Source organism: Mauremys reevesii, linkage group 9, assembly GCF_016161935.1.
Source record: "Mauremys reevesii isolate NIE-2019 linkage group 9, ASM1616193v1, whole genome shotgun sequence".
NCBI lineage: Eukaryota > Metazoa > Chordata > Testudines > Geoemydidae > Mauremys > Mauremys reevesii.
In genome coordinates, this window is record NC_052631.1 from 20,405,307 (window position 1) to 20,419,326 (window position 14,020).

General features: G+C 39.1%; 1 protein-coding gene across 1 annotated transcript in view; it reads right to left on the bottom strand.

Moving 5' to 3' along the window:
• OTOL1 (otolin 1) overlaps window positions 1–14,020 on the bottom strand; it is a 118,666-nt gene that overhangs the window by 4,703 nt on the left and 99,943 nt on the right. The window contains exon 6 of the mRNA XM_039486948.1: window positions 2,037–2,408. Coding sequence (XP_039342882.1) covers window positions 2,037–2,408 — 372 coding nt within the window. The remainder of the gene's footprint in view (window positions 1–2,036; window positions 2,409–14,020) is intronic.

Below are 14,020 nucleotides of genomic sequence, written 5' to 3' on the forward strand. Positions count from 1 at the left end.
TTCACCTAGTGCATAAATCCCCATGCCATCTTTAAGACCTTGATTTTTGAGTTTGGAGGTCTCTTAGCTTGAAAAAGTTGAAAAATAGCTTTCAACTGCTATACAGCTATCGAAGCCCAAACGCATAGATTACATCCAAATTTGTGTGTCCAGTATTTAAATGCACCTGAAGACATCCTATAACTAATTAACTCCACCTTTTCTTTTCTTTTTAATCTGCAAATTCAAGTCTGGTAATCGGGCAGATCAGATCCACACATTGTGAGAAACATCAGAAAGACAAGCAAGCAAGATACTCGGTGGTTTAATTTTACAATAAGCTTTAAAAACTTGGGCTAGCTCGTGCACGTCTGGCCCTGTTCATTGTCACAATACAAACAACTTGACATGAGCTCTTCTTCCATCAGTCCTCAGGAGATGTATGCGTAGAACTCCCTCTATAGCTAATACAATCTTGTCCCTTATTAACAATGGGAGACTAGAGTCCCTTGAATACAGTATATTTAAAAAGCTCTAGGCATGATTCTACCACCCTTACTCAGATGAAAAGTATCTCTCTCCAAAAGTAGTGCTATTAAAATAAACGTGAATACTTGCAGATTAAGGTCCTGCTCAATGTAAAGGTGTCAGAATCAGACCCTATCTGGGTGTGTATTTTAATAATAAAAAGTGAGGTTACATAATATACAATCTATTAGGTTACAAAATAGATAGCTCTTATAAAATATTTATAGGGTACTTATAGAGACTCTGTTGAGCAAATTAATCATATTTAAAATGCGGAGCCTTTATTGTCTTTTGCATTTAACTTCCCTGTTTCCAATAATGGGTGAGGGATTTTATTATTAATTATTATATAACCCTGTAGAAAAACACAAAACTACTTTCAGGTAGCTTGAAGGGTCACAAAACCGTGCTAAAGGGAATATATAAAACCATCTGCAACTATTAGAAAACAAAAGTGCAGGGAGAGGAAATGTCTGTGGGGTTCCAAGAGGATATGACAAGGACTAAAGGGATCAACGTGAGCAAAGGGAAATTCAGACTGAATATCAGGAACATTTTCCTAGCTACTAAATCATATTTTCCTGTAGTCTCCTAAGAGAGGTAGTAAAAGTCTCACTGCTTGGCAGATGTAAAATCAGACTGCAGACACCATCGAAGAAAATATTGCATCGGCTAGCGGAGGGATTCGGTAGACTATCAGGTTTTATCTCTTTTTAAATCTATGCTCTAAGAGTCTGGCAAACCAGGGAAATAAGGAAAATTAAAATTGGGGGGAAGGTTAAAGCTTTTTGGGGTGATCTGTCCTTCTCCGAATGGCCACTCTTTCTCTTTTCAAATCCCAGGTACAACTCCATTATAAAGCAATAAAGATGATGTAAGTACAACAGTCCTTAGTCTTAGTGGACTTTTTGTATAGGCTGTCTGTTATCGATTGTAAGCTACCCTCAGTGCAAGAACATTGTTTTCTTCTGTGGGTTGCCTGGTGCCCAGCTGCTCTATTAACACTCAGTTAAAGAAAATAATAGAACATAATAATCATACCCTTCTCTCTGTAACATCATATATGAAGTGTAATATTGCACAGTTTTCTGGGATTTCTAAAATACAAAGAGAGAGAGAGGCAGAGGAATATGGAGTATTGTCCAGGTGTTTGTGTGCAACAGTAACTCTGATTCTCTTTAGTTTTGAGTGTAAACCTGAGACCTTGTAAGTCCTCTATATGCAGAACCCTGATTTTAACTGGAGTTCCACATGTGAAGGACTTACAGAGTTGGGCCCTAAGTTACCATTGTTTTAATGTAGCATTTAAGAATAATTAGATTTTTATCTGATATTATATGTAATACGAATCCATTATGGCCAGTCCTCAGCTGGTGTAAATCACCATAGCATGATGTTCCAGCCTGCAAGAGAATTTATTCAAGAATTAATAAAACTGGAGAATCATTGCCACTTTCTACTTAGTTCATATGCTACAGCTGACACTGCCTCTTGAGAAATGAATAATGATAATAATTGCTTTCCCCTACCTGGCAGTCCATGCTCTCCTGGTTCCCCTTTCTGACCTGACACAGGGGTACAGCAATCACAGCAATTAAAAAAGAAATCAGCTGTGTCAAGAGTAAAATTTTCAAAAGGAAACAGAGTGGTGGCCGTTCTGAAGGCCGGGTTCAGCGAGGATAACTCCACTGGCATTTCGCTTGTTTCCGATATTTCTGTGAACGGACTTTCTTCAGTGGGTGGCACAATGGATGTGTCAAAGCCATCAGTGACCTCCATCTCTGGAGACTTTATCTTAGTAAACTTTTCAGCCAGGGTAGCTTTCGCCTCTGTGCGTACAGCGGCAGCAATAAGTATAATGAAGGTGGCATGGTGCCAAGGTAAACGCCACATTTTTGTAGCTGTAAGAAAAGATTAATGCAATTATAAAGCATTGCAGCAGGTTTCTGGTATTAGCAATTTCCCTGTAAGGTTCACTTGTTTTGCATCCGTTATTGCGTTTCCTGCACTTCTCACCGTTAGCCTTTTCTTTTTAAATCCAAGAGAAACAGCTTAACATGAACAGCAAAGAGTAAAAAAGCAAAAGTACAATTTTTATCAATTAAGCAGGTTTCTTCTTTATTAAAAACAGCTCACAGCCCTGATCTTGTCAGTTGATCTATGAGGAGAGGCCCTCGTATCTGTACAGAGCCCCAGTGATTTCAGTGGGGGCCCTATGCAGCTACAGGAGCCCTCTACCTAGGCCAACTTCTCAGATTAGCATTGAGTGACATGTGGAAAGTAAAAGAGGTTAAGAGTTCCTGCTGTGCAACCCTGTATTTTATAATGAGTAGGTACGTTCCTGTTGTAAAGAGACACAAAAGGACAGTACTACTAGCTGCCCAGCTCTTGGCAATAGTTCCAGAAATCTCAGAGGTTTCAAGTGGGACACACTGGGAGGAGGTAGGCTTTGTCCTAATGCAAGAATTATCTTTGTGACACATGAAGAAAGCATAAATGCCACAAAATTAGAGAGGGGAATCTTTGATGTCCTGTTAGACACTTTCTATGCCTCTCTAATTTGAAAAGAAAGTTTATTGAAGGTTTTTACATCTCATTATTGTTCTGCTTAGCAACCTCACTGAAGCAATTAGAACACAGTGAAATATCAGTAATTTGAAACTAGCAAAACCAATCCTTTCTGCTTGAAATCTAGAGTGGTAACAAAGCTGATGCTGCTTCAAAAGATTCGACCAGAATGAGATAGTCTATATTTAAAATGAGGAATATTGTCTGTGGCTAGCACATACCAGTAGCAACTTCCCTCCCCCTGGATATCAAGTGGCATAAAGCTGGCATAATGCAGTACAGAACCAGGTCCTCTAAGTGTGACCATGGCTACCAGTGTTGCCAACTCTGTCAACATTTGGCACCTGTCATAGAATCCCAGTTCCTGGTATCAAGAGATGGCATGAGAATTTTGGCTTTTTAAGTATGTTTTCTAGCCCTTTTTGTGGAGAAAAGCCTGGAGGAAAGAAGGAGTTGGTAGTAGTGGTTTCAGGGCAAGAAGCTGAAGCCTGGCAGATATTTCATCACAGCTGGAGGTAGCTGGGCCCCAGCTCCCTGTAAAGGAAAGAGAGAGATGCTGGCAAGCAGTAGCTAGGGAGCTGCAAGAGGAGAGGAGGAAATATATGCAAAAGCTCAGGTAGATCTGAAATTGTGCCTTACCCCTGAAATGCTGACTCTCCTAAATGAATAAATACCTTTTACTCTTTTAACTCCAATTGCAAACGGTTTTTAGTTTGAATAAGTTTGCCACTAAAGCCATTACATTCATGGGGGCTTCTGTATCTCTGCAGGTTGCTGGATAAAACAGCCTCCTTCAGATAACCAAAATGGGAAAGACAAATGGAGAAGGAAGCGAAAACCCAAGAACTCTGCTTTAGTGTTATCTGAGCACTTGGGTCCAATTCTCTTCTCAATTATACTAGTGTCCCAGTGACTTCAATGTGGGTTATATGAGTATACACGAGAGCAGAAATTGCCCTTTGGCTTTGTGTCTGTAGAAGATATATCCACATATTTACAAAGGACTCATGGACTTCCTCCAAACATCAAGTCTGATTCTGAAAAACACAATCATTTGAGTTGGGACTGTTCCAGTTGAATTCCCTGGGATTCCAATGGGACTATTCTTGTCAACGGGGGTTTTCAAGATCTAACCCATAAACCCCTTCCCAAGTGGAGAGAAACAATGAGCTTGAGCCCCAATTCTCTCTGCAGCTTTTCCTGGACCTAATAACACCACAATATGTCTTATAAAGCTTGAGAAACATCTGGTGCAAGGGATGGACAATCAAGACCATGCAGGGTGGTTCCAAGAATACAGAAAAGCCAGATTCTGAAGTGTGTGATGTACTGAAATGATTAGAGAGAATTCAGTAATGACTTCAGTGTCAAGCACAATTACCCACTTTGAAAGGCTTTGCTTTAAAGGAATAAGTGGAAACAAAATTACACCCTAAGTATTCCAAGCTGTCTGAAGTAAATATTTCAAAGAAGGTAAGATTTTCCAATTACATACTCTATCTTGGTCTAAATTTTCATCTTGGTTTCCTTATCTTTCATACAGCTAATTGCTTAAGCAAAGAAAGGGAGCCTAAATAGCAGGGGTGCAAACATTTTCAGAGTGTGGACCACATTTCAAAAGATGGATGGTCTTGTGGACTCCTACTTTCCTTCCTTTCAACAATTGTGTTGACTACCTCACATCCAATTGGTTAATATGAAGACTATCTCCCTTCTTGCTAACTAATTTTATAACATTGCAGTGGCAACTACAGCAGTTCCTTACACTGAAAGCTAACACTAGGAAAGTGTTTACATATTTTTTGCTGTCCTCAGTATCATAAGGAGTTCTGTCTACAGAAAATTCTGATGAAAACAAAATCAAAATTCATTTTTGTTTAAATTTTCCATGGAAAATTATAATTTTCAGCAAATATTTGAAAACTGAATACTTCAGCTGAAAACCAAAATATTTCAATATAAAAATGCTGTATGGTACTTTATGGGAATTGTAGTTAAGGTGCCTCATGCTCCCATTCTCTTCTACAGGCTGGGCTCCCTGGTCAGACTACTATGCCCATGATTCACCCTGATGTCCCCCTCTGGGGAACGGATTTACTGCATCATGGGAGTACCTGTCCACAGTGCATCATAGGACCTGTAGTTCAACTGGAGAATCTGGCCCATACAGAACAATGGAGACATGAAGCAACCGAAATACAATTGCCATAAAGCATGGCAGCAGCATCTCTAAATTTTGGTTTTCAGATAGACTCTTTCTATTTGTAGGTGTTCGGTTTTTTACAAAAAAAAATCCACAGAAAGCAGACACTTTTCATGAAAAAATTAATTTAATCAAAAACCCAATTTTCCATCAAAAAATAGTTTAGACAGAACGTTTTCAACCAGCCTTATTGTCTAGGTTGACAGGCTGTCTCACCCTTCCACTTGTTCTGTTTCTCTAGCTGCAAACCAGGAGAAGAGCCAGCATCATGTATGCAGTTAGTGCCTCCCAGATCACCAGGCATCTGACAACAACAGTTTAGGAGCTTCTGGCCTATGTGGTGCAATTCATGCAGAAACTCTAAACCAATTACATTTCAATATTATATTAAGGACAAGAAAGAGACTTTGGGTCTCGCTCTAAGGATTAGTGTGTAGCTGTACTGCCCCAGGAGTAGACAAGGAAGGAATTGAGAATTAGACTCCGTTCCTTCCTTGGTTCCCATTTGTTCCAGAAGAGCAGTAATCTGTTGCTGGTTTAGGTGTGCTGGCTGGCATGTGGGCAGGTGGACATCAGAGCCAAAGCTCCACCCATGCCCCACTCTGCCTGCCCACCTGATCTGGTGAAGGATTAATAGACACAGTGCTCTGTGTGTCACCCTCAGAGGTTTAGTAGGGAAAGATTCTTCCTCCACCCTTACTTACCTGAGTGTTGTCTAAAAAGAGAAAAAATGAAATGCTCAGAATGTTTATTTGGTGCAGGGAGTAAAATTCATATTGTCTGATCATGCAGCCATGGCTAGCATGCATACCTCAAGGGGCAGTCACTGGCTAACATGTGAGTATGACCTGATCTGACAAGGTACCCTAAAACTCACATAACTTCAGCACAACTTGGGGCCACTCTTCACCTTGCAGAAGGCACTCTGCAGCTCCCGGCCCACAGTCACTCTTTCAAAACTTGCTCTGATCATCCCAGGGGAAATAACCTAGAACTGCAGAGCATAAGTACCTCTTAGTGCCCATCTAGTCACAATGCAGTGAGTGGCTTTTGAGCCAAGAGGCTGATAATAATACATTTACCTCAAAGCAGCAGGTTCAGCACCAGCCAAGAACAGAACAAAGGGCGACTGTTTCTAAGATGTTAGCAACGGATTAATGCAAGATGTGAAAGGTCATCAGCCACTTCCTTTTTCAGGATATCTTTGCTACTGTATACTCCGAATGACTAAGAACAATCCATGGCTTTGTACAGAGCACTGTAACTCAGGCAATTAGCAAAGTAATGGCTTGTGTGGTTCATTAGAGCAGAACGTCAATTTAAACACCTGGCAGGATGCTTTGGAAAACCCATAACTTACAAATGGTACAAATCTGCAACCAGAACAGCAAAACAATAGCATTTTACACTGTCAGGTTACTCCTCAGAGCTAGCAAGCAGAACAGTACAGTAGTATCTGAATTGTTAGTTCATTTCTGTGCACATTATAGAATCATAAATAAAACATGCAAAATAATATCTGTAGGGTCTAGCTTCATCCCACAAAAGTGAAGAAATACCACATCATTTGCTGACAGTCTGTCTCTTAGGCATGAGTTTGGGAACACAAAGGCTACAATGTACATAAAGCATAAAGCGTTTATTTTAATTTTTAATTCCATGACTTTTTTTCAAGTTAGACATTGGACAACGTTTAATGTAGTTATTTAAACGCGAAGAGCAAGAGCTATTATAATAAAGATTAAAAACGCCTAGCAGGAAATCCTGGCCCCCTGAAACCAGTGGCAAAACTCCCATTGATTTCAATGGGGCAGGTTTTCACCCCATAAAATGTTGGAAGGTATATAAACCTTCATGCTTCAGGGCAAAGCCAACTTCTAAATATTGGACATTAGGAAGAAACTTTAACTTAGATGGGTTTTTTTCCATAATTGCCTAAATTAGAATTTCCTGCACCTTCCTCTGAAGCAGCTGGTTCTGTCCACTGTCAGAGACAGGATACGGGGCTAGCTGGCCCATGGAGCTGATCCACCATGGCAATTCCTGCTTTCCTATCAAATGTCAGAAGTAGTTGCATTTTATTTTTATTTCTTATTTAAAAATCTGAATGGCATGAAATATATTTAATTCATTGCCAAAATAGCGTAATTATGCCAAGTTGCTAAATTGTAGCCTAATTATCTTTAGGGGGAAAAAATATTTTTCAAATCAAAATCATTTGAGAGTTTAACAGGCACAGAGCTTCTGTGACTATTTCTAAACATAGAGATACTGTACATTTAAGTGGCCAAATTCAAATGAATGGGTTTACATGATAGTATAACATAATAAAATGAATACAAATAAAATAAATTGCCTAAATGCTCTGAGCTTGTATATGTTTCAGCTAGTGGTGAATTTTAAAGTCCGAGTTTTACACTCTTGAAAATAAGGCTGATGATTAGACTGCTGAACCCTGTATTATAGTGGGCAAAGGTGTTAATAAAATAAAGACTTCAATATATGTAAATACATTTTAATAAATGTGAAATTATTCATTTTTCATTCTATTAGATTTCTTTCCAATTGCTCTAAAATTATTCACTCTAATATACTCACTTGACGTTTATATTTCACAATAGACCCAAACTGAGAGCAATTATTCTTCACTGTAATGATGTCAAGTTTAGCACATCTATCCTTTATTGGGTCTAAATGTCCATGAAATGTTAGCATATGTCTCACAGCTGTACACTCGTAATGCAACTGTGCTATTGTTTTTGTCCCTGAATAACTGAATTCAGATATTCTAGTTCACAACAGAAGTTTATCCACAACCAAAAGACTTTAAATAATGGGCAGATGGCTGTGTTTCTTTGTTGTTTGAATAACATTTTGCGCTTTTATTCTGGGGGTGGGGGAGTAGATCAGTCTTCCCACAATTACACAGTCATTAAATACACTAGGATTTTTTGAGGCAAATTATACTGACAGTACCTTTTAAACTCCACAATTTCATTGCAAAAGCCATACTGAAGATAAAGTGAAGCAATGTTTGTTATCGCCTACCTTATGAATGTTTCCTTTATCAGGAATACCCACCCAGGATGGCACATTGGAAAAGCCAATCTTATTCTCAATCAGGCAGTAATCTGTTTTATTTCTTTAATTACTTTTATTGTAACCAATGAGATGGGCCACTGTGACAGAGAGGAAGTGGGATTGGTGAATTCTCCTCAGAGTAACTAGAATGACACTGAAATTTGAGGAAATGCAAATGTTGCCCGCAGGCTGGGACACTGCTCTTTCCCTGGCCCTTTTCTGGCTGCTCTCCAGGCCCCTACTACCAGCCTGCCGAGCATAAAGGATTCTCCTTGCACAGCAGTGCTTTTCAGTGATTTCAGAGGATGCTTGCACAATCCTTTGTGCTACTCTAGAGACAGATAGGAATTTATGGCATGCTATTTGCTACACCCCAGGGTCAGATGAGAAGAGCAGAAGGGAAGAAATACTTTGAGATTGTTCATGATGAGCTGTGTGACAGATGCAACCCCACGCCTCACTCAAGTCCCAGGTGAAAACCTGGCTGCATTGAAGTCAATGTGAATTTTATCATTCACTTCAGTGAGACCAGGATTTCACCCCCAGGATTTAACAGTCACTGAGATTTTCTAGTTAGGTATGTGTAGGGTTTTGCAAAGTAAGGGAATGGTCTTGTTTGTCTTAACCCACCATCTTTCAGTGTCTACAGGAAAGGTGAAGAAATGAACTGTAGTGTGTGTGTGGGTGTAAGAAAGCCAGAATAAGGCAAAAATCTCACATTTCCTAATGTGTTGGCAAGTCTGGGCTGGTGAAATGTGTCAGATTGACAGCTCTAGAGTATGAAGTACGCACCACAAAACAGGTGCGGCCCAGGCAGGTCTCTTTCCTAGTGTCCAGTGGCTAACCCAGGGGGCTACTGAAATCATGAAACCTCGGTTCTATTCCTGACATTCCCACAGACTGGTTGTATGACCTTGAGCATGTCACTTCTCTTCTTTGTGCATCAGTGTCCATAGACAGTAATTATACTTACCCTATTTTGTAAAGTGCTCTGAGATCTAGAGAGAAGTGTTCTATAAATGCTAACCAAGTTGCATGCTTTTGCCCTTAGCAAGAGGGATCACCTCTAGGGATGGAATGGTAGTATAGTTTTCACACATTGTCTCCTTCCTGTACATATACAAGCCAGAAATATATTTCCAACATCCAAATTGTGTAGAAGATCCATAGATAACTGTCATAAACGGGGCCTCTCAGTCTATTGTAATATTTGGAAAGTGTCATTTACAGCAGAAGCCACTTAAATGTTAATATTTGCCAATTGTCATCATGTAGCAACTGCAAATATATTGTTAAGTATATAGAGAAACTGTGTATCTCAGCTACCACTATATACTCTCATTAGCAAACGGCAACTACTATAAATGCATTCACTTGAATACTTTTATGTTTGATTTTGGATAGATTCCAATTCCTGAAATTGTTTGTTTTAGTTGAATTAGCTTGGATTTCTCATACAGTACTATCCTCAGAGGGGGTTTTTAGATGGGGACTTGTGCGTTATTTTTGTTTCTTTTGGTCTGGTTTGCTTTTTGCCTTTAATCCCCTGAGCCTTCTGACTTTCATTCTGATAGAAGAAATTTCATTTGTTTCTTGGTATACGTTATGTTCCATCAGAATCATTTTACTTTGGAGCAGTTTGGAAAAATTTAACTTGTGTTTTTGTACTGGGATAAATTATTAGATACTTTTGGTCTAACAATGTATGGAAAATGTAATATACAATATATTCACTTTGGATTCCTTCTTGTACTCTCCTTAGTTTCTTCAGTTCTTATATTCACATATATTTCCACTTTCTCTCTATAACCAATTTTCATCTATTTTTAGCAAAGTCCATGATTCTAATACAATCATTTTCCTGCTTTAGACTCTTTCATGATTTTCTCCAATAACACTTGGCAAGCTGACAAATAAGAATACCAATTACAATAGCAATATATTTTATTGATTTAGGACCCAATTTCTCTATTGCAATAGGAACGGGATTGAATGTCAAGTCAAACTAAGTGAAGTGTGTAGACAATATTTGATTGTAAAAATATGTATTTTTGGTCATGTCAGAACTCACATTTCTGCTTTATCATCAACTTCCAGGGCTCAATCCTGCTCCCATTGTATTAGCTGAACATTTTGGCATTCACCTGGAATAGGTTTGGGCCATCAATATTTGCAGAGAAAATTAGTTTTGAATTGGTTTAAAGATGTTTAATTCCTTTTTGTTTTTCCTTCTCCAAACCCAAAACTGCCTTTATAAAGAGTGGTTTTCCCTTTCCCTTAACACAAGGTCCATTTTGGTGCTCTCGTTGTTTTAAACTTTGGAAACTGCATAATTCACCAATCATGTTTGTTCATTTTAAAAGGGAAGCTAAAGGTGGTGCCTCAGTGATATTATACAGCATTCTGCCTTTAAGTAAAGACAAGACAGACTTAGAGCAATGGAGGGTTCAATGTGACTAGGCCAGGAGACTTGATGTTGGAAACAAACTCTGGCAGCAAGAATTTTTAGTTTCTCAGCAATGCTTTTCAACTGAAAAAGTCAGACTGATAAGAGATATAATTAACAGCCAGGATCCCAAAAGTTATTGCTTGTCTCATGATGTTTAGATTGCATGTGATTCACTGTCTTCCATAAATACACAACTAACGTTCATATAATTTTACATGCTAATTTTTGTATTTTATTTAAATGTTCTCACTTACCCTCATTGCCAAAGCCAAAAAGTCAGCTACTGCTCAGGCACCTGTTCTGAAAATAAAATGGTGGCAGTGAGGAAAACCTCACCAGCATACAACAAATACAGGGCATGGAACACTGAATAATTGCCCTGTTCTGTTCAGTCCCTCTGACGCATCTGGTACTAGCTACAATCTGAAGACAGGATACTGGGCTAGATGGACCATTGATCTGACCCGTATAGCATTTTTATGTTATTTTTACCCTTTCCAGCAGCTGATGCTTTTTATCATTGCTTCTAGCAAAGGAAATTAAGCAGCCAGAGCAACACACTCTTTCACAATTATTGTGCAAACCATGGGTCTAATTCTGTTATGCTTATTCACCCTGAGCATTACCAATCACTGGGGAAAATTCACCCTTCCCACATTAAAAATTGTGGGAGAATATTTTTTTACAAGTAAATTCTCATGTGAATTCCCAAGTGAAGATTACTCCACATTGTCCCATCAGACCGATCCCATGGGATCCATCCAGAAGCCCTCATCCCCTGCTCCTGCACCAGTTGTCCACTCCACAAACTTTCTAGCTGCATGGTTTTATTGGAGTCACTCTACACCAGGGCATAGCGGCTCCTGGGGATCCTCAGTGGGGCCATAGCCTTGAAATGTATTACCATAATCAGGTAAGATCTGCAGTACTGGCAGGGATGGCATGAGGATGTTCTGCCTACCCTCCAAGCCTGTGTGGTGTATTAAAAATTGTGTTAAAATTACAAGCTATCATTTTACATTTAGAAGAGGTTTCCTGGTCCTGCTTGCAGGCTAGGGAGCTCAGTAGGGAAGTGTGCAATCTGGGTTTTGTACAATCAGTCTGAAAAGAGCCAGCCTAGAGCAAGGCCAGTTTTATTATGGAAGTTGAGTTAGGGAGCAGCCTGTTTTGTCTCAATGTGTTGATGGGTGATGGTGTTTTTTTTTTCTTGTGTGTTAGGGTTCTGGATTCTAAGAAATAAATTAGTGTTATATTGCAACCTTCCAAAAAGCGTAGCTTATGTTAACACCTGCACCCTCCTTTCCCCAGTCCACATGGATAGGTCTCCAGGAGGTCTAGATGGTATGGTGCCAAAAAAGTGGCTGAGATCCACAACAGTGTGGAATGAGGTGATCTGCAATCTGGCCTCCTGGTACAGCCCTGAAATAAAGAACTACTCAATATCAGTATGGGTGGTGGGATATTGTGTCTAAATTTTTATCTGTAGCATTAGCTCTTTGGGTTTTTGTCCAGAGAGCATAGCAGGTTAACAGAGGGTATGTCTCCACAGCAAAGAAAATCCCGCAGCTGGCCCATGCCAGCTGACTCAAGCTCACGGGGCTCAGGCTACTGGGGTGTTTCATTGCTGTGTAGACTTCTGGGCTTGGGCTGGATCCCAGGCTCTAGGACCCTGCAGGGGTCCTCATCCTGGTGAAAATACCGTAAAACCAGAAATTAATTGCATTTACTGATTCAGCATTTACTGTGTTACAGTACATTGAAAATTCAGTTTGGCCATTGGACAAGAAAGAATGAGTTTGTTTCAGACCTTCTTAAAGTTAACAATCAATTCTCCTTTGATAAAAGCTGCTGGAACTGTAATCTTCCTCTATCTATTTGTAATTTAAACATTACCTTTTCTCTCCCCAACACTCACACTCTATGACTTTTAGCAATAAGAAAAGCTCAGCACGTTATTAAATATACCAGGCCATATTGATTCATCAGTTTTTCTGATGATGTCTGAAAATCTTTGATGTCAAAAAGAAGTTTTGCTGTAAAATCCACTATAGCCCACACATCCTGACAATATCACAGAATAACCACTAGGAGTGACACTAAAAGTTAATGCTTACTAAGCTGAAAATAGGACTAAGATCCTCCACCCAACAAGGTCAGTTCATTTTTAATAATATTGGTTTGTGTATCCATTAATCAGTCCCAATTCTGCATATTTTAAATTGAAATTCAAAATATTTAAAACCTGATGAGACAAAGGGTGTATGTGAACTGCAGACAAGCTGCATCATTTCACAGGGGATTAGGCCTTCATAAAGGGATATATTCTGTTCTCAGTAACACTGTTGTAAATCCAGAATAACTCTGTTTAAGTGTTTTTGAAGGTAACTGATTTACACCAGTATAACAGAGCAAAATTTGGCCCAGAGTCTGCAACATTTTACGATCTTTACATTCTACTTTTTTTGCTATTAAGTTTTTAGACTCTTGCTCTGCTTACGGACAGCAGTGAACAGGAAGAGGATTGACAACATACTATGGGTCCAATCCTGCCAACTCCCACATGCCTCCTGAGAGTTGCTGAGCACGCTCAACTTTCATGGAAGCCAACAGGCAGGAAGACCTCAGCCCCTGACAGAATGAGATACAATGGCACCTGGAAAGTTTGTAATTTCTTGTTTTGCCAAGTATTTCTCATTAAGCACAATGATAAATGTCCTGGATTAAGGAAGAAAATTACTTGTGTTAATAGAGTCCCATTCTACAACTGGAAGCCAAATAAAATATAACAGATACAAAAAAAATACAGTGTTGGTACAAAAAGGGTAATTTGCACATGTAATTTGAAATGAAATTGTGTGCATTAGTTTAATCAACTGTATTACAATTACAATGAGTATTCGGGTCAAAACATTTAATTGTTTCTTGAATGCTGCCAAAGTTACTCATGTATTTTAAATGTCTTGGAAAAGGCTAGGTTCAGCTGCTGACTCATTTCTTTCTGCTTCCTTTTAAAAAAAAACTACTTAGTTTAAATAACCTTACAGTGTCAGTGTCTAAAGGAAGGCAGGAGTTATAATTGTTTCTATTGTTTAACAGCTCAACATTGTAACATCACATGTATAATAGTGTGACAGCAAGCCCTTTCAGAGCCTTTTACGTATTATTGTGAAGGGGCTGCACAGAACAATGGTCATAAGAGGTTGCTTTGTCTA